At 44.9% G+C, this 25,641-nt stretch overlaps 1 protein-coding gene across 1 annotated transcript; it reads right to left on the bottom strand.

The window, feature by feature from the left end:
- LOC136429224 (probable chitinase 10) lies at positions 1 to 23,997 on the bottom strand. The gene is made up of 20 exons (XM_066419098.1): positions 23,859 to 23,997; positions 22,489 to 22,739; positions 21,885 to 22,064; positions 20,400 to 20,623; positions 19,378 to 19,608; positions 18,596 to 18,720; positions 17,964 to 18,087; positions 16,778 to 16,960; positions 16,290 to 16,409; positions 15,204 to 15,360; positions 14,283 to 14,450; positions 13,721 to 13,938; positions 12,591 to 12,821; positions 11,581 to 11,702; positions 11,105 to 11,228; positions 3,909 to 4,094; positions 2,098 to 2,217; positions 1,492 to 1,660; positions 1,020 to 1,133; positions 1 to 742 (listed from the first exon to the last, which is right to left on the bottom strand). The coding sequence occupies exons 2-20, from the start codon at positions 22,715 to 22,717 to the stop codon at positions 666 to 668; spliced, it is 3,102 nt and encodes a 1,033-aa protein (XP_066275195.1). The 5' UTR covers positions 22,718 to 22,739; positions 23,859 to 23,997; the 3' UTR covers positions 1 to 665.
- Between the last annotated feature and the right edge of the window lie 1,644 nt (positions 23,998 to 25,641).

Genomic DNA, 25,641 nt, shown 5'->3' with positions numbered 1-25,641 from the left:
TGAAGTGATAAATTGTATTTATCAAACACCCCTCCATGCATGATTCATAATGTGCAAATAATGATATATACTATGACATTCAAGAAGACTCCTGTTGTAATGTCTAGGTCATTCATGGTGTAATTTGTAAAAAAATTCATGCACAAGAAATAGATGTCTTTGTATTTCCTTTTACTGCATCTTGCATTGTGGGGAAGCAGACAACAAGAGGTCATAGTCTCAAGTTAGCAATACCTTTAGCGAAGACAACAGTCCGTCGCCAGTCTTTCAGCATAAGAACTGTGCAAACATGGAATTCCCTGCCAGAAAAAGTCAAAGTCGTAGCGGCGGAGACAGTGGACAACTTTAAGGCAAGGCTCGATGTCGTGGTGGAAGGATAGGATACACACAGAGTGAGAAGAAAGTGTCTAACAAGCAAGAAGATGCCTCCTACACCGAGACGTCCTAAGGTATCCTAAGGTATCTTTGGCGTCGGTGTATGTATGATTTATATAAAGTGCATAGTTGTTGGCCCCGTTTCCGGTAAAAAAAGGTTGGATTTTATTGTTGCAACTTGTAATGTATAGATATCAAACCATTATAGCCATAACAAATGATTATAGTGATAGGTATTTTTTTCTCCCATCAGCACTTGTGCGTAATGTATACGGCCCTAAGTGTGTCCCCTAGCGTTCCCAGTTGTCACTGCAGTCGACGTTTTCCTCTAAGTCACAGTCGCCGAGGTCAGGGTTCCAGAGTGTGCCTGTTGAACAAAAAAAAATATTTGAAATTAGGATAACATCTCATAAAATTAGTATATAAGATTTAAAATCTAAAAATTGGTAACAGAATCTAAAATCAAATATATCAACAACACATTATGAGTAACTTACAGCCTCATCTCGAGTAGATCTGTTCCCAATTTAGTTTGGATATTTTTTTTTCTTTACCCTCTCGGAGTGTTTAGCTATGGTTTGAAACATAAAGACTTTTTTGGAAAGTATTAAATAATGGCGGGTGAGGTGGATTACGTCACGAACCTTCCCAGCATTCCTCGTGGTACGTGACCCCGCGGTCACAGTTGTAGTACAGCCCACAATCCTCCGGGTCGGCGTAAAACCCGTTCTGGCGATCCGTGCAGAAATCACCGCCCTCTGGAACAACAACGACCAGGAAACATATACTTGGGTTATTTTTGCTCCCTCCATTAATCACACATTTGCAGATGCCAGATGGCAAATGCATGAACAACAATGATGATATCGATCATCAAAATTATTATCAATCCAGTTCAGAGGTGTTCCTGTTCAACAATACATGTGTGCCTGATAAAACAACAAGACTGTTTCTGCTTTTCTGCTGACTGTATCATTCCATCGGCGGTTCGTACTTTCCTGGTTGTACTTACATCTACGTTACATCCCGTACGGGCAGGACACAAAAGAAAACGTCTTTTAGGCGATATGTACGTTCTACAAAGATGAACCAACTGAAACTGCAACTGTTCCTTACCTGTGTCCGGCGGTGCGGCTGTTGCTGCCACCGTGGGCAGACCCAGGGCCCGGTTGAGCGCGTTCAGCAGAGGGAAGCGCTGTCCGCCGCAGAACTGACCGCTGACGTCATCCTCGTCCATGGACCACACCATCCAGCCGCCCAGGCTCTTCTCTTTTATCCAGTTCACCTGGGGTTACAGCAGGTGTTAGATAGGTGTCGTGTATCTAAAGATGCCTTTAACTCCAGAAGATTGTCCAATAGATTATTTGTTTTGTCTTCATTATACACCTTAATATTTGCTTGTTTCTTTTCTGTTGTTGTTATAAACATAAACTCCTTAGAGTTAAAATAAGATTGGAGATATGTTAAATCGTTTCACCGGAGCAGATATATACACGACTTGCTTATCTAAGTTACTAGCTATAGATTCCGAGCGGGCATAGTATGACGATAGGTGACGATAGCCGTAAGGTTTACGATTCACCAATGTAAAAATCTGACATATCGATCCCTTCAATATAAGCTGTCCAAACAATATGAAAGTGACTGCACGTCGGTGAAGTATACACACAGATAGAAACTCGATTTAAATTCTCGGAAGAAATTGCAGAGAGACTTTGATACCTTGTGCGTTAGGCTCTCCTCGTCGTCGTACCCGACCCACTGGTTGCCGAGGTAGGCGTACGTCCCCCCCTGTTCCCGGTCGAACACCCTGGTGGCGCCGCGGCTCAGCATCCGGCAGATCTGTGCAACATGGTTTATTGGTCAGAAATTACCCGTGTAATGGCAGCCAGTGCTGAATTGCTGCAGGGTCGCGGCTCAGCATCCGGCAGATCTGCGCAACATGGTTTATTGGTCAGAAATTACCCGTGCAATGGCAGCCAGTGCTGAATTGCTGCAGGGCCGCGGCTCAGCATCCGGCAGATCTGTGCAACATGGTTTATTGGTAAGAAATTGCCCCTGCAATGGCAGCCAGGGCTGAATTGCTGCAGGGTCGCGGCTCAGCATCCGGCAGATCTGTGCAACATGGTTTATTGGTAAGAAATCACCCGTGCAATGGCAGCCAGTGCTGAATTGCTGCAGGGTCGCGGCTCAGCATTCGGCAGATCTGTGCAACATGGTTTATTGGTCAGAAATTACCCTAGCCTGGAATCCATCCTATTTAGCTTCCGGCCGCTACCCTAGCTCCGCTGCGCTACCCAAGCTCAGCTTGGGTAACGGCCGGAAGCTAAATATGATGGATTCCAGGCTAAATTTACCCGTGCAGTGGCAGCCAGTGATGAATTGCTGCAAGGTTTACAATCACATGATACACAACCGATTAATATTTGCTCAACACTTGCACTTTGTGGAACTGTCGCAAGGGTCTGGGCGGCGCCAGCAGGTGACCTCAATACGACCTTCCCCAACCGAAGTCAGGTACCCATTCACACCTGGATGGAGTGAGGAAAGTCGTGTTAAGTGCCTTTCCCAATTGCAAGGGCACAACATCGGGGCATAGCAGTGGTTTCGAACCCGGGACCTCTCGGTTCTGGGCGAAACACCCTACCGATTGCGCCACATGATGCCAACATGCATCATCATCACAACATGCAGCAGGGAAACATGGACACCTACTAACATAATTCCGCCAGGGTACATAATTCCGCCTCCCTGAAAAGATACGTCCTTACAAATTTCAAATCTATTCTTTGTATTGGTTTACGCATAATTTCATTTTGGGAAGAAACCAGAAAAATAATACGTCCTGCTTCTTCTGCCCTCATGTGATATGACGAAGCTGAGATAAATAACTAAAACCCTTCTTTAATGCCTCCATTTCCCAGTGTAGCCCTGATTATAACACGACAGAACTGCCCACAGACGCCTAGATGATAGCAGAGCACGAAATGGCCTCGGATCCTGACGTATCCTGACGTGATCCGGAACCTAAGATCCGGAAGAATCCGAACGAATCCGGGGCCGTGTATTTCTCAGCAGGCAAATGGGCATCCAAATATTGGGACTCAAGGTACCACTTGCATATTTGAGTTGTGTAAGTACGTACTTACTCAAGTTGTGTAAATGGTACATTGAGTCCCAATATTTAGATGCGCATTAGCCTGCCGAGAAATATACGGCCCCGGATCAGTTCGGATTCTTCCGGATCTTAGGTTCCGGATCACGTCAGGATACTTCAGGATATGTCAGGATCCGAGGCCATTTCGTGCAGTGTCATAAGTTGTAGCCTGGATACCAGACCTTTCGCGCGATGCGATGATAACCCCTTTTGGGCGGGGAAGACCTAGTAGTAGGGATAGAGTTGGCACCCGGGAGCGCTTGGCAGCCGAACTCTGTGGCGGCGGCGCGAGTTGCTTCCCCGGCCGAAGGATTAGCGCTAGGAGCGCGGTGGTCTGGCACTCAGGCTATATAAGTTGTAACTTGCAAAGGCGTACCTCGTAGTAGCTCAGCAGACCTTCCTCGTCGCTGTACTGGCCGGGCTGCCCGGGTCCCTTGGACGGGGCTCGGAGCCCGTGGCTGCTCGGGGTCTTCAGCGTGTAGGACCGACCGTACAGACCCAGGCCGACGTTCAGCTTACCTGCAGGGGCTCCGCCGTCCAGCCACTGCTGGATCGACGCCGCCTTTAATAGGATACATTAATTAGCATGAAAGCTACTCTGAATTCGTTAGAATTGATTGACCTGCTCATTAATGCTAGGGTCACATTTCCAAGCCGGTGAACGGTTTGCGAAAACGAAAAATGAAAAAAATGCACATCAAGAAAATACACAATTCATAGTTAGTAGTAGTTTTTAAAACGTTTTGTGTCTTTTGTTGTCTTTTATATCGTATTTTTCGTCCCCGCAAGCTACCCGACCGGACCCCGCTTTGGAAATGTGACCTAAGCATAACAGGGATAGTAGCTCAAGTACAATTTTAGGGGTATTCTTTACTGACAAAGTTGTTATGCAAACTCGAAAAATTGCAAAGTATACAAGATAATGGGCAATGCAATTCTGAAGAATTGTGGCTGTCTTGTTGCGGCTTTTATTTCGAGTGAGGATATTCTGCCTACGAGAGAAGTGACTGGATTTAATTGGAACAGATCTGGACTGTCTCATAGCCTCCACCAGGCTCTCCTAGGGGCGTATGGATCGTAGAATCCGTCAGAAAAGGATCAATTAGCCAGTAGAGTCAGCCCATGGTGAAGATCAAATGAAACCCTGGCAAATATTCTCCCTATAGCCGGCGTAGTTAGTCTGGTAGAGACTAACTGCCTCGGGCCTGTATTAGACCATGACGCTAGCTGTATTCGACAAAATTGCTAAGCATACTCGTATTGGCATTTGCTAAGTATATGTTGGGCACCAATGATATGAATATCAAATAATTCTAGAGCTTAGAACCAACTGTGTAAATGATACGTTATCTTAAGAAACCCATGCTTGACTCCTTTAACTTTTCTTATCGAACGGGGCATTTAACCGACACCCAAAAATCTGGTCTTATTACTCTTTTACTAAAGCAAGACTCCACGGGACAGGATAAAGACCCGTCTCACATTAAAAACTGGCGCCCCTTGACATTGTTGAACTGTGATTCGCGTATTCTTTCCAAATGTATAGCCCTGCGTATTAAACAAATAATTCCTAATTTAATATCATATGATCAGACTGGTTTCTTACAAGGGAGGTGCATTAGTGACAATATACGTCGGATTTTAGAAATTATAGAATATTATGAACGTAATGATTTACCAGGTTTAATTTTTGTTGCAGATTTTGAAAAAGCATTTGACACTATTAGACTTGATTTTATTTTTAAAACACTCGAATACTTTGGCTTTGGTGCGGGATTACTTGATTGGATAAGAGTTTTGTATAAAGATATAAGTAGTAAGGTAATCAATTATGGACATATTTCCCACCCCTTCATCCTGTCCCGTGGAGTTCGCCAAGGCTGTCCTCTTTCACCTTATTTGTTTATTTTAGGAGTAGAAGTTTTAGCTAATAAGATAAGAAATAATACTTTGTACTTCTGCAGGAACATTGGTTACTCCCGCAGGACCTGCACCTTTTATCAGAACTCGACGATGATTTCTTAGCTTTCGGTACCTCCCCCGTTAACACAGAGGAGGGTATTCTTCAAGGTCGCCCATATGGCGGTGTAGCTGTCCTTTGGAGGCAGAACATTGGTCTAGAGGTCAGTATCGAGAGTTGCGATGAGGATCGAATTTTAGCCATAAGTGTTAAGTCTGGAGATAGACAAATGCTCCTTGTATGTGTTTATATGCCAACTGACTGTGTTAATCATGCTGATCTGTTTATGGAAAATCTTGGTAAGATCGAGTCACTTTCGAATGATCTAGGTATCTCTAACATCTGTATTATGGGTGACTTTAACACCCGTCCTGACGGGCGGTTTGCCCCTATGCTGTATGAGTTTTGTCAGGACAACAACCTTCATGTCAGCGACGTTGAGTTGCTTCCCAATGACACGTTTACGTACTTCAGTGACGCTCATGGGACAACATCTTGGTTGGACCATTGCGTCTGTTCTGAAACCATGCATAACAACATCATAGACATGAAGGTTGATCATGGCTTCCTGTCGTCCGATCATTTCCCACTGCAAGTATCGTTCCACTGGGAGCCATTGTTTGTAAATACAGCTGAGAACCCACCTATGAATGTTAAGTATGTTAATTGGGAACGCGCAACTCCAGCCGATCTGCTTCGCTACCAAACCTACTCTGATACACTCCTATCTAATATCCCCATTCCCGATGACGTTCTCTACTGTAACAACCCTAACTGTGATAATGATACTCATAAGAATGCCATCCTTCACCTTTCCAACCAGATAATAAACACTCTTCATGCAGCCGCCTCCGCTTCTCTCCCTAATAAGAAACGATCCTCCCCTTACTCTGTACCCGGCTGGAACGCCGTTGTCAAGGAGGCCCATCAAGCCGCCCGAGATGCTTTCCTTCTCTGGCGGCAGTTGGGCCGTCCTAGGCATGGAGCGGTCTGGAATATTATGCGTAAAACAAGGGCGAAATTTAAGCTGCTACTGAGGCAGTGTCGCCGCTCTGAGGCCCAGTCTAGAGCGGACGCGCTTGCCATGCATCTTCATCAGGGGGGTTGCAAGAGCTTTTGGAATGCTCTGCGCTCGCAAAACCGCTCCAAGCCAAATCTTCCCAACACGGTTGATGGTCACACGGGGGCTACAGATATTGCCAATATGTGGAGAAACTATTACAGTTCCTTGTTTAATTCGGTTAAGTCCGCTAATCAAAAGCAGTTTGTTATGCATGCAATGGAATCCGATGTTAGCGATGTAACCACGGTAACAGTAGGAGAGATATGTGATGCTATCAATGACTTATCCAATGGGAAGGCTAGTGACGTGCAGGGCATTTCAGCTGAGCATCTCAAGAACGCCGGGCCCCAACTACCCGTTCTGCTTTCATTTTTAATTTCCTCTATGCTTAGACACGCCTATGTGCCACCTAGCATTCTGAACGTTGTACTTGTACCGGTATTGAAGAAGCCCAGCTGTAATGCTTCGAACAAGGACAGTTATCGTCCGATTGCAATTGCCAGCCCCTTGTTAAAAGTTATCGAATCTGTACTATTGACATACCTTGACGATTTCCTATGCTCCCCGAGCAACCAGTTCGGATTTAAGAAGAAACATGGAACTGATCTATGTATATTTGCCCTCAAAGAAATTATTCAGTATTATCGTCAAAGGGGCTCTCCTGTATTTGCATGTTTTCTGGACGCATCCAAAGCGTTTGACCGTGTGAACCACTGGACATTGTTTAAAAAACTTATGGATCGAGGGGTTCCGATGTACCTAGTTAGATTCCTGGTCGTGTGGTATAGTACGTTGTCATTCTGTGTCCGGTGGGGCCACACCCTCTCGGATACATTTACCGCTATGAATGGTTTGCCTCAAGGCAGCATATTGTCACCAATCTTGTTCAATGTGTATGTATCCGATTTGAGTACCGAGCTACTGAGGTCTGGAGTTGGTTGCTATGTTGGGGACACCTTAGTCAACCACTTGATGTACGCGGATGACATTTGCCTCGTTTGTCCGTCTGTTAAAGCGTTGCAGAGACTGATCAGTATTTGTGAGCTATCTGGAGCGGATATTGACATGTTGTTTAATGAATCGAAAACACTATGTATGTACTTTCCGTGCCGCCGCTTCCGCATGAGTATGCCTTTGCCGCCGCTGATGCTGTACGGTACCGCCTTAAAGTATGCCTCTTCTACCACATATCTTGGGTATATAATTACCCCTGATCTTTCGGATGACGCAGCAATCCGAGCTCACGTCAGAGGCTTTTATTCTCGGGCAAACTCACTCCTCCGGCGGTTCCGTTACTGCTCAGCGGCGGTAAAAAGTGAGTTGTTCTCTGCGTATTGCTCCCCGATGTATTGTGCCCAAATCTGGAGTAATTACAGCGTGAGTGCGATCTCCAAGCTACGAGTGGCTTACCACAGCGCAATGAAAATGCTCTTTTCAGTCGGCAGGCATACAACCACTAGTTGGTTGTTTGTGAATAACCGGACCGACATGTTTGACGCAAGGCGTCGCAAGGTCACCTACTCATTTGTTACACGCCTGCTGTCGTCTGACAATGATATAATTAGAGTGCTTGTACACTCGGACGGCTTTTGCCATAGGCATAGCACATTCTGGCGACATTATGTAAAGTATTTGTAAGTGTAGCTTTGTAAATCTTTGTTCTGTGTCTGTTTTTATGGGCCATGGGCCTGATACAAATAAATAAATAAATAAATATTGGAATAGAAGGATTAACTACGTATGGTATAGAGTCTAAAATCTCTCAATATGCCGATGATTCTAATTTCCCCCTGGCCCCGAAACTTGGTTCCCTCTACTCATTAGTTAAAGATTTAGAATATTACTCTTTATTATCTGGTTTAATTCCAAATTTCGATAAATGTAAAATAAAACGTATAGGTTCTTTAAAGGGTACACATTTCTATCTTCCTTGTCCCTTGCCAATTCAATGGACAGACGGCCCCATCGACCTTTTGGGAATTCATATTCCTGTACAATTTTCGGATATAATTAGTATAAACTTTGATAGGAAATTCACTAAGATCGATAAACTTTTATTTCCTTGGAAGACAAAGACTTTAACACTCATGGGTAAAGTTACTTTAATAAACACACTTATTGTATCACAATTTATATATTTACTTAGCTCGCTTCCGTCCCCACCGCCTGATTTTTTTGTCAAATATGAAAAGAAAATATTTCGATTTCTATGGGGAGGTGGGCCGGAGCGAGTTAGTAGAAAGACTATTTACAGTGCTTATGAACAGGGGGGACTGAAGCTAAGAAACTTGCGGTCTGTCGATCTCACCCTAAAAGCCTCTTGGATTCCTAAGCTACAGTTAAACAGAGAATGGTTCTGTTCCAAGTTTTTATTTATGTCTTGTTCATGGTTACGGACTTCCTTGTTCCCCTTTGTACAACTTTCTGTCCGTGATTTTGATAATTTTATGGGTAAGAATCCGCCAATAACTTCCTTTTTCAGACAGGTCATACAATATTGGTTGCGCTTCCAACTCCGACCCCCAGAGGGTGTGGACGAGGTCAAACAACAGCTTCTCTGTTTGAACTCGAATATATGTATTGGTCAAAAACCATTCTTTTCCACAGCTTTTGATACTGGGGGAGTTCGATTTCTCAATGATATATTGGATTTAGAAAATAGATTTCTTTCTTATGAAAATTTCATTCTAAAATTTGGGGATGTGTGTACAAAATTACAATACAATCAGTTAATTTCTGCTATACCAGCTCACTGGAAAGCATTACTAAAGAAAGCATCTCATATCTTACAAGTTTGCATGCCCATTTGTAGAGACACAACTTGGCTTAGAAAAAAACTCATCAATAAACATTTGTACCTTTTTTTTTATCAACGATGACAAGGTTTGTGAACCGTCGTATAGAATACAACTGTCTTGGGAGGAACTTTTTAACACTCCTATCCCATGGAGACAAGTTTACAGCTTACCTTATAAGCTCACAATTGATACTTATACAAGGATGTTTCAGTTTAAGACGCTTTTTAAATTCTTAACAGTAAATAAAACACTATACACCTGGGGCCTGGTAGACTCCCCTCTATGTAGTCTGTGTCATGAAGAGGAGGAAACAACCATACATTTATTTTGGAATTGTAGAATTGTAGCTAATTTCTGGGCTGAAGTGGAGGGTTGGTTTTTTAACTTGACAAAGATAAATTTACATATGAATGCTTTCAATACTGTCCTTGGTGATCTAAGCGACCGATGCCCTGTTCTGTCAAATCTTATTATTCTCTTAGGTAAATGTTATATATTTAGATATCGTAAAAAACATGTTGATTTATCTGGTTTTATTTCATTTGTTTCCTATTTTCAAAAATTAGAATTCATTATTGCCCAACGCAAAAATAAGATTCGGAAACACATTGGGAAGTGGGGGAAACTACATATTGTTCTGTCTAGTTAATTTCCGTTATTTTCCTGTACAATGAGAGGGGTTCTCTCGGCATTTTATGATCATACTCTTTTGTTCTTGGATTTTAAGTTTCAGTTTTGTTGTCACACATGTGCCTTTATTTTCTGTATGTTTGCCATGATTTTCTTTTTGTAAAATTTATGTTGGTTATAAACAATAAAAAGACTGATCTATAAAAAAAATTATAAAAAAATGATACGTTGGAATCGACATGTTGCTTTACTCATCCCTCTCCATGTACATAAATGTATAGGTTCATTCATTTGTATCCACTTGGCAGGTATCGATGTAGAAAGACCTTCCGAAAGCCGCCGTACTTTTGTTGTGCCAATAACGATTGCCTTATAAACCTTCTCCAAAGGCTTTTTGACCTCTGACCTCTCAACTTAATTTGCTTTTCTTTGATGATTTCAGTGCTATTGTTTGACATATAGATTGGTTCTGTAGGTATTCCTATGTTTAATTGTTATTTCATGTTATGACCTTTATTTATTATCTGTACCCCTATGGGCTCTCTTGGAAATCAGCCTTTTTGGCTGAAGAGACTACCCATACGTTTCAAGATGAATAAATAAATAGATAAATAGATAAAGCGGTTAAACTCTGACCATGTTAAGTTTAGCGGCATTCCATCCAGGGGCAAAAATGGGTTACTGTTCTCTTTACGTGTGCAGAGAATTATGGCATGAAAACTTGAGTACAGCGCCACGTCGTCCTGTCCAAAATTAAAAGCAAAATAACACAAAAAGTAACAAGCTGCTAGGGGGCCCAAACCCACACCACGTCTTTATTACACCATAAGCTACATGCCACCAAAAAATGAAGACCATAGCATGTCCAGGTCAAGAGATACAAAAATGGATTTTCTGCTGCAGTACCAAGGTCACATACCAAGGGGCCCAAAATCGACCTTGAATTTCGGCTTTACAACACCTACCCACATACCAAATATCATCGTAATCCATCAAGAGGTTCTTGAGTTATGTTGACTAGAGTGGTGCGGAAACACAAACAAACAGACAGACACACAGACACACCCAAAACTATATCTCCATTTTTCATATAAAAAGATAAAAAGCGGTAAAACGCTGACCATGTTGAGTTTGGCGGCAGCTCCCCTCTCCGACCTGGCGCCGTACAGCGGGCTGCTCAGCCCCGTGACGCGATCCCAGAACCCGTGGAAGTCATACGTCATCACGTTCATGAAGTCAAGGTGCCTGGACAATGGGAAAAGGTCAAGATCATCAAGGTCATTAAGGATATGTTGATTCGATGATATGGATGGCATCCGCGTGCGCATTAATTTTCGTCCGTTTCCAGAAAAACTTTTTCGGCCATACTTAAACGTTAAATCGTAACAAGCAGCTGCAAACTGATAAAATACATGCTGTGAATTGAAAAAAAAGGTTTCAGAAAATGGATGCAAAGTCAATTCCGAAATTAAAGAAGAAGTTTTGAAAGAACAAAAATGTAGAACCACGCTCTGTGTGTTGAGTTTTGTCCAGCCTTACATACACCTAACAACAAACTGTATTTCTATTGTGTCCGAGGAAACTACTTCACACTTACTTGGAGATTTCCCGGATATCGTAAGCCTTTCGGATCGCCTTTCCCCCGGCTACTGTGGCCGTCAGGATGAGAGGCTCCCTCCCTGTGTTCCCGCCCTCCGCTACAAAGGCTTGTTTCAGCTCCTGGTGGGACGGAACAATAGCTGCTATGTCTCAAATTCAAAGTAACGACACTTAGGTTAATCAGATGGCCAAAGGGTTGCATCGTATACTCTCCTTCACGTCGCAAAGGTCACAAGAAAATACACACAATGTATGGTTAGGGGTAATTTTCTGCGTTTTGTGTATATTTTGTTGTCTCTTATATCATATTTTTCGTTCCCACAAGCTGCCCGACCGGCCCCCGGATTGGAAATGGGACCGAAGCAGATTGCTGCGTCATATTGAGACAAGCCTGGAGGCAAATTTCCATCTTTATGTCTACCTTATAAACACCTCCCATCCTAAGCACCAGGCCAGGTGGATGGGTAGGCAGAGATTCAGCTGGATCCTCTCATCTGCTTGGTGATAACGCAAACTAATACTTAGGTCCCAATTGGAAAAGGGGGCCCTGCCGGGTAGTTGACGGGATGCTTTTGCCACTTTCGGGCGTGACCTCTACGTGGCCCCGTGGGACATCCTACGGCTACCGAGCTAGCTATTTTGGGGCACTTCCGGGGGCCTGCGATGACTTATACTCGGGCTTAAATTCAAAACAAGTAACAGATAAACGCCGTGAGCTAATAGTGCGAACAGAGCAACATCCCTGACGGGCACCGGCGCAATTGGGACCTAACCATTAACAGTGTAACAGTGGGTGTTCAAGCGCCTCCAACTGACCAGTCTAACTGGCCTAGACCTTTTAGCTTCGTGGTTAAGGCGTGCGTGCCTGTGATCTGGCTGCCCGGTTTCGGCGCGGGTTCGAATCCTGGGGGCAAGGAGACTGTTCTACTTGCTGCTTTGTTTCACTGGTTCCCACACCGGGAATCGAACCCGGGCGGTTAGAACGCCAAATCTCAACCTCGCACTTACCCTGACGAGGCTGCTGAAGGCCGCCTTGTCCCCGCGCCGAGACCCCTTCCTGTGCGCGGGAAACTCCCAGTCCAGGTCCAGCCCGTCGAAGTCCCACTGCCGGAGAAACCCGACGGCCGAGCTGACGAACTCGGCTCGGTTCGCCTCCGTCGCCGCCATGTCGGAAAACGGCTTGGAACCGAAGGTCCATCCGCCGACCGATAGAATGGTCTTCAGGCGAGGATGCTCGTTCTGTAGGCGGAAAGAAGTTTGTGGCATTGTTGAAAGACAGACATCACCAAGTGTAGTAGGGTCATTTTCGCTGGATAGCTTTAAATAACGCTTGCTGCTAGATATGCAAAAGTTAGGTGTGACAGGTCGCTCAGTGTAATATAACCAGCTGCTACCGCGCCGCGTGCTTGCACAGCTGGTATGTTACGCCGAGACGAAATTTCAGGGAAAATCTCCCAGTGCATGGACCGATAAAAGTAAGCTTTACAATTTGCCATTGACACTAGCAAGATGGATGGTAACTAGTTGCCTGTTACAGTGCTTGGTGACAGCAATAGTGTTTAAAAGGATTGTACCAAGTCGACGCGTTCACAGGATCGAGATTTAGAAGAATAAAAATGTCATGTCAGAAACTAGTGTTGTATCTTCCCTAGGGGTGGGTATCGGTACCGTGTACCGGTACAAAACCGGTATTTCTTAATGGACCGGTCCAAAAAAACCGGTCCGTAAAAAATAGGTGGACCGGCCTATGGACCAATTAGAAAATTCATAGTACCAGGCTACCAGCAGGCGGCCACATGACTGCTCTAAGAAAATACAAAACAGGAGATTTAACGAGTCATTGAGTAAACAGACGACGAGGAGAGTATAGTTATAATTTTGAGACAAAGTGCAAACCTAAGAAATTATATAGTTCCAGACATGACGTTTGGAGACTTTTACGTGTGTCTCGCTCTCCAAAATATGATGTACTGCGATACTACTATAATCAGGTACAGGTACAGGTCTGGACCTGGACCTGACCCTCTGGACCTGGACCTGGACCGGACCTGAATTTTATGTACCGGTACCCACCCCTAATCTTCCCAAATGTCAACTGAGTTGTTCATTGTGCCCCTCGTTCCCAACACCCGGCTCACCTTTAGGTTATTGATCCTCTCGTACTGAGGGAAGTCCTCGTAGTCATACTCGTCCAGAACCAGCTGGTTGCCCTCCATGTATCCGTGGGCGTAAACGAGATGGGAGCAGAGACCGGCGTGCAGGCTCAAGTCCTCCGGGTCCACGGTTGCAGGCTGCGGGCGTTCCTGCGCCAAGCTGCTGTAAAAACACACCCGGCGGTACGGGCTCTCCACAGGCGCTGTGGCAGAAGGTATGGGGAAGCAAGTTTGTTAGCGTTTATAAAAAGGGATTCTTATAAAAAGATGTACAGCGCTTTGCACCGACGCCTTCCATCAATAACTTCGTCTGTGAGAGGGAGTCTCCAGTGAATGTGCTCGTGAGTGTGTGCGTGTGACTGAGTGTGTGCGTGTGTGTGTGTGTGTGTCTGTGTGTGTCTCTGTGTGTGTGTGTGTGTGTGTGTATGTGTGTGTGTGTGTGTGTGTGCATGTGTATTTGTGTTTAGAAAAACATGTTCTATAAAACGGCTCCCCACGCCGTTTTTAGTTTTTCATAAATATTAAAAATGATCAAACAAAGACTCACCCGGACAGGCCTCGGGGGCCTCACACTGCCTCGTCTCCACAGCGTCCCCGGAGCACCAGTCCCCGCCCTGCCTCTGACCGACACAGCTCCGGTCCCGACTCTGCACGCCCGAGCCACAGGTGGCGCTACAGAAGGACCAGCGGCCCCAGTCGGTCCAACGGCCGTCAACTAAAACAATGGTTAAAACAAAGTTTTATTTATTCGACTGCACAGATTTAGGAACAGAAATCTGTGAGGAGCCGGCACCAGAAACCTAGTATATTTAGATCAGTCTGTCTGTCTGTCTATCCGTCTGTCTGTCAGTTCTCCGTCTGCCCTTCTGTCCGTCTGATTGTCTGTTCATCACTCTGTCCGTCTGTCAGTTCTCCGTCTGTCTGTCTGCCTACCTGTCTGTCTGTTTATCCGTCTGTCCGTCCTTCTGTCTGTCTGCCTGTCTGTCTGTATGTTGAGGTCATCATGCCATGACGTCTGGACCCTCTTACGTCATTTAAATTCAAAATACTTCCAACACCATAGGGTGAATAAAGCGGCGCCCATCTCCGTTTCCATGGCCCTTTGGCCACACAGCTGTGCAAGCGCAGATGATGCTGCAGCAGGGGGTAGTCCACAGGCAGCACTATTTGTTGGACTTCCATGATATTTCCCGAAAGTGCTGTTAAAGCTGAAATCCTCCCACACCATAAGATGTATAGGGCAGTGCCCATTCCGTTTCATCCCGTTGTTTTTAGGCGTTTTTGTCGGGCTTTCTACTTTGTCTTTTTTTTCCGGTCTCTTCAATGACAAACTAAAAAGCTCGACAAAAACGCCTAAAAACACGTCAAAAACCACCCGGAACCCCTCCCTTGCTTGGAAAGTAGATATTCGCGTGGTAAGTGATTTTCCTTTTGCATTAGGAATTTATATAAGAGGTTAACGTCTCACCAGGTTCATCGGCGTCGCTGCCACCCATCTCCAGCCTGCTCTTGATGACGTTCAGTAGCGGGTACCGCCCCTGGTTACAGAACTGCCCGCTGACGTCATCAAGGTCCACGGCCCACACCATGGAGCCGCCCAGACCCTCCTGCTTCAGGAAGTTGATCTGAGGTACATTTGGAACAATATCATAATTTATTTAAAGCAAATAGATAGAATGACGGCCCAAGTTACAGCACTGAACGCTGAATTTGATGGCCCACACCATGGAGCCGCCCAGACCCTCGACCTAAATGATCTTCAGCGCTGAGTTAGTTCCTTTGCACAGATAATCGGGGTATTATTTGATACCCTTTATAGATAGCGACTCCCGACAGGCTCCATGGATGGCAGATATACCCTCTCTCCAGATTGGACCCTCTCTCCGTAGCTAACTCCCTTTATTTGCCGATTCCTACTATTTTCCCAGCCATCTCGCGAAGCCTGGTAGAGGCTAGCTAATGTGGGAAATCCTTGGTCACAGTTGAAGGCCCCTGAGACATAAACAGAACACCTTTGGGCATGTACCTGTGTATCAAGCGTGGTCTGCCCAAGAACTGTTTACAATTTAGAAGCATGATACATCATCCACAGTGCATCTCGCTACGAATGAGCTGGTTGAATTGAAACTTTGAAACTTTACTGAAAATACTACGTGGCACACTTGCAAGTCTGAATTGGGTAAGTATTTACACATGGGCCCCCATTAAAAACGATATCATTATATACAAAGTTTAAATAATGTCAATGGCGCAATTCAAAAACACAAATAACTCAGTTGAATTTACAACACATGAAACGATGTAAGGACAGCTGACACAGTAAACATTGGAACCAGATTGGAACATTCGTGACAGGATTGTGCTGTTTGATGCATTGCAGAAGAGAAAACATGGGAGCGTTAAAGAGATCAGTCACTTGTTCAGCAGGGATACAAGGTACGAAATCGGAGAGTTTTTTTAGTCTGTTGGTGCGGCAGAGTGGTGTGTTGAGTTTCAGTTTGCTTCTGGTGTTACGACCGGATATTGCTTATCTGCCCTGTTCCAAGTCCCTTACCTTGTACCCGATGCTCTCTGCGTCGTCATACCCGACCCACTGGTTCTCGAGGTAAGCGTACGGCGCCTTCTGTTCGGCATCGAACACGCGGGTCGCACCGCTACTGAGCATGGTGCAAATCTGGTGGATAAAGAAATATTACACATCTAGCATATGTCCGTCGGCGCGCACGGTGTCGTGGATGTGGAAAACTAAGTGGGGCTCCTAAAATGGTGAGATAAATTGTTATTGACCAGTATTTCAACCACGAGACAAAGTCACATGTAAAATTATCAAATTCCTTAACGTGGCTTCAACATATCACTATGTTCCACAGAATGTAACACCCATGTTTTAGGAATATGAGTTTCTCCATCAATAAGTGATAAGTATGGTTTTAGTGCATTTTTGCTTGAAAAAAATAGATAAGACGACATCACCTGTGTCATTCTTAACTGTTATCGTACAGTTTACATATGATCAAGTTTTCTGTAGTAAAGACTGCTCACCTCAAAGTACGCCAGCATGCCGGCTTCCTCCGTGTACGTCCCGGCGACGCCTGCCCTCACGGCCGGGGCACGGAGCGAGGTGTCCCCGCCGGCGAGCCGGAAGGACCGCCCGTGCAACCCGATCCCCAGGTTCAGCTTCTCGGCAGGAGCGTCACCTGCGAGCCACAGCCGAACTGCATCTCGCTGTGACAATATGTAGAAGAAGAGACATATTCAACTGCTCGTGACAAAATTTGACCGATTTTCCCCCGAAAGATACCCGATACCCCTCATTTCGAACAAATCACAGCGAACATACTTCCGGGAACAAACGGATGTTTACTACGCATGCGCGGAGATTACCCCAAAAAAAGTATTAAATTTCTGGAATTCTTGCAAACTGGACATAAACTAGTAGTGTACTATACAATTAGGTCTATCGCCACAAAAATGGCTCAAGCTAGCCACGACATCGTGTATAAATAAAGTCATCAAAAGGCTCTTCTGGACAAAATCATCTTCCTATCTACTTAGAGATCCATTACGTAACGATTTCAAGGGGCTATATATGTTGCTTTTTAGAGTCGTTACATTATAGCGAAGGCTGAAGTAGAAGATGACGGATTCTTCTAGGTCCTGTCGATTCGAACGATGAGCAGGCATGCATACAACACATTTGCCAAGGCGGGTCCTCATGTGAGAGTAAAGACCAGTTTTCGACGGACATGGGCGGCCACAGATGCTGCATGGGAAGGAACAGACCGGGGTGGAGCACTGTACCTCCTCTCCTTCTTCCCCTGAATGGTAACTGCTCTGTTGGCTTAGCTTCTAAGGCCCTTGTTCAACTACCACAAACCACAAAGGCCGCAGAAAACAAATGCTACTAAGATTACCTTTTTGGATAGGCAAATAGAAAGTGGGGTCGTGTGGCGTAACGGCGGGGTGTTCGGCCCAGAACCAAGAGGTCCCGAGTTCCCCCTGACGCCAACGATGTTGTGCCCTTGGGAAAGGCACTTTACACGACTTTCCTCACTTCGCCCAGGTGTATAAAAAATGGGTATGTTGTTATCTGCACGTAGCACTGTTAACATAAGTTATACAAACTTGAGTGGAGTACCACGTCGTCCTTGTCTGTCTAAAACCGAAGTAAAAGATAGATAAATAAATAATAGAAAGTGAAGGCGAAGACGGCCTTGTTGGTACGCACCACGTTGGGATGTCTGGCCTCCTCATTTTCCTCCTCTGCCGGGTACAGAGGACTGCTCAGGCCCGTCACAGCCTCCCATGACCCGTGCAGGTCATAGGTCATCAGGTTCACGAAGTCTAGATGTCTACAAAATTATAGATGACAATGATCTTTTTAAAAGGACTAAAATCGGCGACAGGGTGTGTTCTACGCATGAAACAACAACTTACAATTAATAAATTGCAATGAAACAAAAAATGCAGCGGACTGAGGATGAAATTTGAAAACAGGATTTCCAATAAGACAGTACTTTCCTTCAATATTTGAAATAAACTTGAAATCATCTTTTCTGTAAACGGACACACATTGATCAGGAAGCATCAGCTAGCAAACCACGATTGAAAGTAATGCGAATGTTATGGAATTCCTAGCCATGGCGACTACAGAAGTATATTACTAACAAGCAAAAACGCCCTTTCTGTAGTCGCCATGGCTATGGAACTCCCAATGCACATATTTTACACAGGATGAACGGGTACTAAACAGAGCTCATGTTTGGTTTTGTTTTGTTTCTTAAGGACACCCATTGGACATACCTTTTAATGTACAAACACTTATAAATGGTATATGAAAGGAAAATAAGAAAAAGTTACCGAGAGATTTTCTCAATCTCGTAAGCGGTCTCCACAATACTTTTCACTGCAGATACCATGGCGGTCAGCAGGAGGCGCTCTTGACCGGGCTCCAGGTCTTCAGCGTCGAACGCTTCTCTCAGCTCCTGCAAAGAGGTCAAGTACTCGACTTGTCGACTTTGTACAGATCTAGATAAAGACCAACTTCACACCAAGCGCCTTTATCAATCATCACCACCATCATCTATCAACCTTATCGACCGTAGTTAGTACAGTCTCTAAGCCCTATCTAGATTCTTCAGTTATATCTCAGTGGCTCTATATAATTAGCTATCGGTAAACGTTAGTTCTGTTTAGCGACCTTGGCTTCGCAGCTCCCAGAGGAGAATTGATGAAACAATTTCTTGCTTGATCCAGCGGTAATGTCGCGCGAATTTCACACCTCGGTGAGTAAGCTTCGACGTGTTTCTGTCTGTGTCCTACATGTTCTAACCATCCTCTCATATCAGGTCCGTCTGTTGTATAGGAGTGGATTTTTTTATCGAATAAACAATGGCAATGCAAGGACAAAGTGGTGCTGCACTCAACTTTAGCCACTTAACTCTGTTATCAAGCTAAAACAAAAGATAAATGCTAATAACAATCAAGTATGAACTACAAAAAAAACACCATATAGCAGCATAAATACAGCTGTGCGACGAATACACCCTCCTCATACAACAAAATAACAATAGGACTAGAGAAAATAATTGTGGATGAGAGAGGAGGGTTCTAACAGACACATGCGTGCAGGGAATCCGAACCTGTATCAGAGTCGTGAAGCGCTGCTTGTCGCTCGGTCTGGCGCCCTCTCCGTGAGTCGGAAACTCCCAGTCCAGGTCCAGGCCGTCGAAGCCCCAGTCCCGAAGAAAGCCTATGGACGTTCGGACGAACTCGGATCGGTTCGTCGCCGAAGTGACCATGTCGGAAAAGGGCGCGGACCCGAAGTCCCATCCTCCCACGGACAGCAGTGTCTTCAGCTCCGGGTTAGACTTCTGTTTAACAATTGTATAAGTTTTTGTAATTTACATTTCATTTCATTTATTATGCAAGTGGACTCCAGGTTTCTCTATGTAATACTAATGGTGTGAAAGACAGGTAACCGAATGTTCTTCCAAGAATTTAAAAGCGCACAACTAAAAGAACCTACTAAATCTCACAAAACACGTAGGTGGAAAACCAGAAGTCACCAACTATTGGAGATCAAAAGCAAGGGGTATTTCAGGAACTTTAACAATACAAAAAAAACTTGCAAAGTCGAACAACCCACCAAAGGAATGTCCAAACACAGTAAAGGTCTCTCTTGGGAATTATACAACTTGTAAAGTGTGAAGTGCATATTTCTGGAAAGTCAGCCAGTGTTTGAATCTAGAATGCACCTCGTTTTCCTATGTCCGATTTTTTGCCATGTATACGGAAATACTGAGCTGATCTTTACATCTGATAGAGCGTTATGACTCCTCACATTTTCAAATCATTGAAGGCCTTGTACGTGCCTTGTATGTGACGTCTCTCCTTTAAATCGTTAAAACCTGGTACAAATCCCGCCCGGGATAACTGTTGTCATTAGAAAGTGTAAATACTTAGACTTGGCTAATCTGCTTGGAGATTGAAGGCCTGGTACAGTTCCCGCCCGGGATAGTTGTTGATTTGATCAAGCGAAACACTTTGATTTGATCAAGCGTGACACGTTACACTAAAAGTGTAACACGCATAAAACACTGAGACTAAGTTTATCCTTGCATCTGCTTGGAGATTAAGTTCAGAGCGTTATATGACGTCTCACCTTTAAATCGTTGAAGGCCTGGTAAAGCTCCCGCCCGGGATAACTGTCGTCTGGCTCCTCGTTCTCCTCCGTGGCCAGCAGCTGGTTCTCCTCGAAGATGGCGACGGAGTAGATGAGGTGGGTGCACAGGGCGGGGTCAATGTCCTCGGGGAAGAACGCGGCGGGGTCAGGTCGGTACTGCGCCCAGTTGGTGTGGTAACACACGCGGCGGTACGTTCTTTCTTCTACAAACCACGACAAGGATTTTGTTCAGTATTGTTCACATGACCACAAGAAGCAGGAAAATAACACAACTGTGAGAGGGAAGCCCAAAAATTGAGAGCCTACATGTTGACTATCCTTTATCAAAACAACAAGGTAAAAGTATTATTCTAGCGCCAGGACGGGGTCAATGTCGTCGGGGAAAAACGCGGTGGGGTCAGGCCGGTACTGTGCCCAGTTGGTGTGATAACACACGCGGCGGTACGTTCTTTCTTCTACAAACCATGACAAGGATTTTGTTCAGTATTGTTCACATGACCACAAGAAGCAGGAAAATAAAAAGAAGGTAAAAGTATTATTCTAGCGCCAGGGCGGGGTCAATGTCGTCGGGGAAAAACGCGGTGGGGTCGGGTCGGTACTGCGCCCAGTTGGTGTGATAACACACGCGGCGGTACGTTCTTTCTTCTACAAACCACGACAAGGATTTTGTTCAGTATTGTTCACATAAGAAGCAGGAAAATAATACAATTGTGCGAGGGAAGCCAAAAAAATTGGGAGCCTATATGTTGACTATTCTTTATCAAAACAACAAGGTAAAAGTATTGTTCTAGCACCAGGGCGGGGTCAATGTCCTCGGGGAAGAACGCGGTGGGGTCGAGCCGGCACTGCGCCCAGTTGGTGTGGAAACAGACATGGCGGTACGTTCTCTCATCTACATACCATGGCAGGGATTTTATTTGTTATTGTTTATTTTATTGTTTATTTGCACATGACAAGTAATCAAGAGAAGCAAAAAAAATTTAAATAGCAAAACTATGCAAGAGAGGCCAGAACATTGAAAGCCTATATGTTCACAATTTACCTTTTTCAAATCAGCTAATGATTGATGATCTTCTCCACCTAAATATCACAAGTTGTCGAATGCATGAAAGTCTTATTGTAGCAACGACAGTCAGACTTATCCTTCGTTTTACCGACACCTGCCATTGCTTTTCATATGCGCCATGTAGGATTACAGTGTACGTCTGTTAAACACGCATGCCAAAATGGTTAAAGCATTTCAACTTGTATCAATGCAAATCAGTATGATATTACTGGCACATTACCGGTAGCCTCTACCAAGATCCAGACGTGGCTGGAAAAAGTAGAAATCGGCATAACATAGCAGAGGAGTTGGCTAGCCGATAGATAGATAGATAGCCAACTTCTCTGGTATGTTATCTGTCTATTGGCCGATTTCTACTCTTTCCAGCCACGTCTGGAGCCTGGTAGAGGCTACACTACCTGGACAAACGTCTGCAGCCTCACAAGGCCGCGTCTCCTCCTCGTTCCCAGGGCAGGGCGCGCCGCCGTTCTCCGGCGCAGGCGCAGTGCACGTCCTGCGGCGGCTCTGCGTCCCGGCTCCGCAGGTGGCGCTGCACTCGGACCAGACCCCCCACGACGCCCAACCGCCGCTCACAGAGTCTGCCGGGAAACGGGGACAAAAATGTAAAAATATCAATTTAAATTCGATCATCCATTTAAGCTTCTTATTACTAAAAGACGCCAGATGCTGAATAAATGGATGCATGGATGAATGAATGAATGAATGAATTATCGTGTGTATTAATGAGCGTGATTGGATGGATGGATGGATGGATGTATGGATGGATGGATGGATGGATGGATGGATGGATGAGTGAGTGAGTGAGTGAGTGATAATGTGAGTGGGTGAGTGCAGGAGTGAATGAATTAGTGAGTGATTGAACAAACGAACGGATGAATGAATGAATGAATGAATGAATGACTGATCGTGTGTATATGCTATATTCTATATTCTAAGCGTGATGAAATTATGCTCTCCTGAGGGAGGAATAAAGAATAAGAATGAAGTAGAAGAATGTCTAACCTTGCGGCATGTTGGCGCAGTCGGCGGTCCTACAGACGGCGCACAGCGGCCCGCAGAGCGCCCTGCCGATGGTCCTCCTGCAGGTGGCCCGGCTGCTGCACAGGCGGCAGTGCGGACAGGCGGCCCGCAGGAGCTCCGCCTGCACGGCCGCCTGGAGGTCCCGGTCAACGGCGGCACCGCACACGGACAGCGCGCACAGGAGAACTGCTGCGAGCACGACAGTCCTCATCTCGCTATGCGGCACCTTTCAGCTGGAAAATAGACAAGAAGTGGTACTTTTCAGTGAAAAACGTTTAGTCTTCTAAAGTGTGCTGGGGACAATGCCACAATGATACAACGCAGACTCTTTCTCCAGACTTTTTGTGCTTGGATTTTTCAACAAGATCCTGGTGCCTGTATTGTTTGTACAAGGAGTCCGTTTTACTGGATACAATAATATGATAACAAGGTTCGAATTTTCGCCCAATCATCCTATTGTTATTAATGTTAACCTGTCGATCGTCGTTTCATTAATCTCAGTGGTAAAGTGCTCTGTGCAGTGATAAATCCGGCGTCACGCAAAAGGAAAATAGCTGGCCCAACGAGTCTGCTTTGAGGTCCAAATTACGGCTAGAATACGGTCGGTGTCCTTTCGATCTCTGTTTAGAGACCAGACTATGTTCCGAGGTCACCGAGGTTTGCCCAAAATAACAGAGTAGATTTTCAAGCGAAAAAATACGCTCGATACTCTGGTAATTTTCGATTTGTTTTAAACTTAGGGCCATGACAGTGTGACGCCGGCTTAGACGCACCACAGTGCTTCTAGACACCCTAAACGGGTTAAACTGTTTGTCTTGGTCAGAGATAAGACGCTTTTAATGAATATACCGAGGGACAAAATCAACAAAACTCTAGCTCTGAGTGACAAATGTTTGGCTTCAAGACCCTCTATTCCTTCTTTTTGTTAAATCTCATTTATTTTTCTTGGCCACAAATAAACCTATTTCGTTGGAGAGACAGATGTCCTTGTCGCGTAGGTACAGCTAGATAGCAACACTCATTCTGGGTTGCCACTACGGACAGGTTTGCCCAGTCCACACTTAGCAGGGAAACCAAAACATTTGAGTCAAATTCTAACGTGCTCGTCTTCAGACGACTTTAGAAAAATTATGGAACTCCCAATGCCCCTAAACCAATATTACGTCCAATTGTGGCATCACCAATCCGAGCTAAGACTTACTTCGATGCGCACAGATAGACTGACCCCCGGGCCGGCCAAGACTGGCAAGAATGCCAAGATGGAGGCTAGGTTAGAGCTATATTTGCAACTACTGACACTATTTCACGGTAAATTAGCGGCGAATGAAAGAATGGTATACTTTCAAACGTACCGTTGTAGAACTGGAAAACGACCTCGTCGGACCAAATTCGGCGTCGGTTGGGACGGGTACGCACAGTTGCAGATTCTCTCGACGTCCGGTGTGCGATCTCGTCCGAGTAACAGCCCGGGCTATTTGTGTTACTTGTCGCCACAAACAGGCCGTATTTAAAGATCAGCCCACAAAGCCGCTTATCATCATCAGTAAACAGACGTAAAGACCAACTTGTCAAGCTGTGGGCGGAGCACCTGTCATCGGGCGATGATAAGACATTGATAATCTCGAACAATAGACATTAATCATTGTTTGCTGCCAATCGTTTGCATGAAAGATGTCATTTTTTTTCTTTAGCCTCCACCAGGCCTTCCCACGGGGGTACGGATCGTAGAATTCGGCTAAAAAAAGTTCAATGATTGGCCAGGAGGGTTACCATTTCCCCCTCGAAGACTGCGCCTGCAACTAGTGAAAACCTATGGTAGCCAAACTTCCCAGGCAAATATTTTCCCTTTGGCGGCCTAGTCAGTCTGGCAGTGACTACTTTTTCTCAGTAACGTGTGGAGCCTGTGATGTTACAAGGACAGTACTTTTCTATTTGTCTGTAAGCGTGGAAAAGTAAAAAAGGATGAAAGTTGGTGACTTTTATCGTGATCGACACTTTGAAATGATATGTATCTGTCAGGCAGGCTGTTACGGAAACAACTGCAATATAACACTGACTTATTCTGAATCAAGGTTGAACTGTAATTGCCAACAGGCAACACAACAAATTGGACTTTTCAACTGATAAGCTAGTCTTTGACAAGGAATGAGCAATCCACTGCTTCTGTGACGTCACGTTATGCAGATAGGACACGTGACTCGGTGAGCAGTGGATCATATGTTGCAGAAAGTCTATGGTGAACACTGACTTATTTTTCCTATTTTTCTAAAAAGGCAGCTAAATTTGGTACGGCCTATACACGAATGTCCCAGGAATGCTCTCAATTGCGATCGTACGACGACTGTACGACGACCGTGCGACGACCGTGCGACGACCGTACGACGATCGTACTATGAATGTGACCGGGCCCCAGCAGAGCTCAGTTTACCGACGTAATCAACCAACATGCAATATAATCAGTCTGCTTGTTTGTCCAGCACAGTTTGACTTCTGATGACCTAATTTGTAGGGACCTGTGACCTGAACACACAACCAGCGCCACTCAGTGCTCGACAACAACAACAGAAACCTCCCGCGAGTTTATTGGAAGGGAGGGAGCTTTGAAAACGTTGCAACAGACCGTCCGATTTGTTTCTCAGCGTAACCGTTTCGGAGAAGTGTTTCTGAAATGTTTTGATATGTTTTGTTCAAGTCTATACAGTGTATTTGCCTCTTTTCTATAAAAGCTACCTTCTATGGCAAAACGACATTCAGTACTCAACAGCAACAACAACAACAGAAACATCCCGCAAGTTTCTCGGAAGGGAGTGAGCTTTGTTAGCTCTGCAACAGATCGTCTGCTTTGTTTCTTGGCACAATCCCAGAATTGGGGGGCGTTTCCCAGAAGTGTGTCTGAAAGGTTTTGATATGTTTTGTTCAAGTCTATACAGTGTGATTTTTCTTTGCCATAAAATCTTCATTCTATTGCAAAATGACCGTACTCAACAACAATAACAGAAACCTCCCGCAAGTTTTCTCGGAAGGGAGCAAGCTTTACTGGCTCTAGAACAGACCGTCCGTTTTGTTTTGTTTCTTGGCACAACCCCAGAATTAGGAGTTCTCCGATGTGTTCCTGAATTGTGTTTCATCGGTCAG

Source organism: Branchiostoma lanceolatum, chromosome 3 (genome assembly GCF_035083965.1).
Source record: "Branchiostoma lanceolatum isolate klBraLanc5 chromosome 3, klBraLanc5.hap2, whole genome shotgun sequence".
Lineage (NCBI taxonomy): Eukaryota > Metazoa > Chordata > Leptocardii > Amphioxiformes > Branchiostomatidae > Branchiostoma > Branchiostoma lanceolatum.
This window is presented reverse-complemented; position numbering and strand designations above follow the sequence as displayed.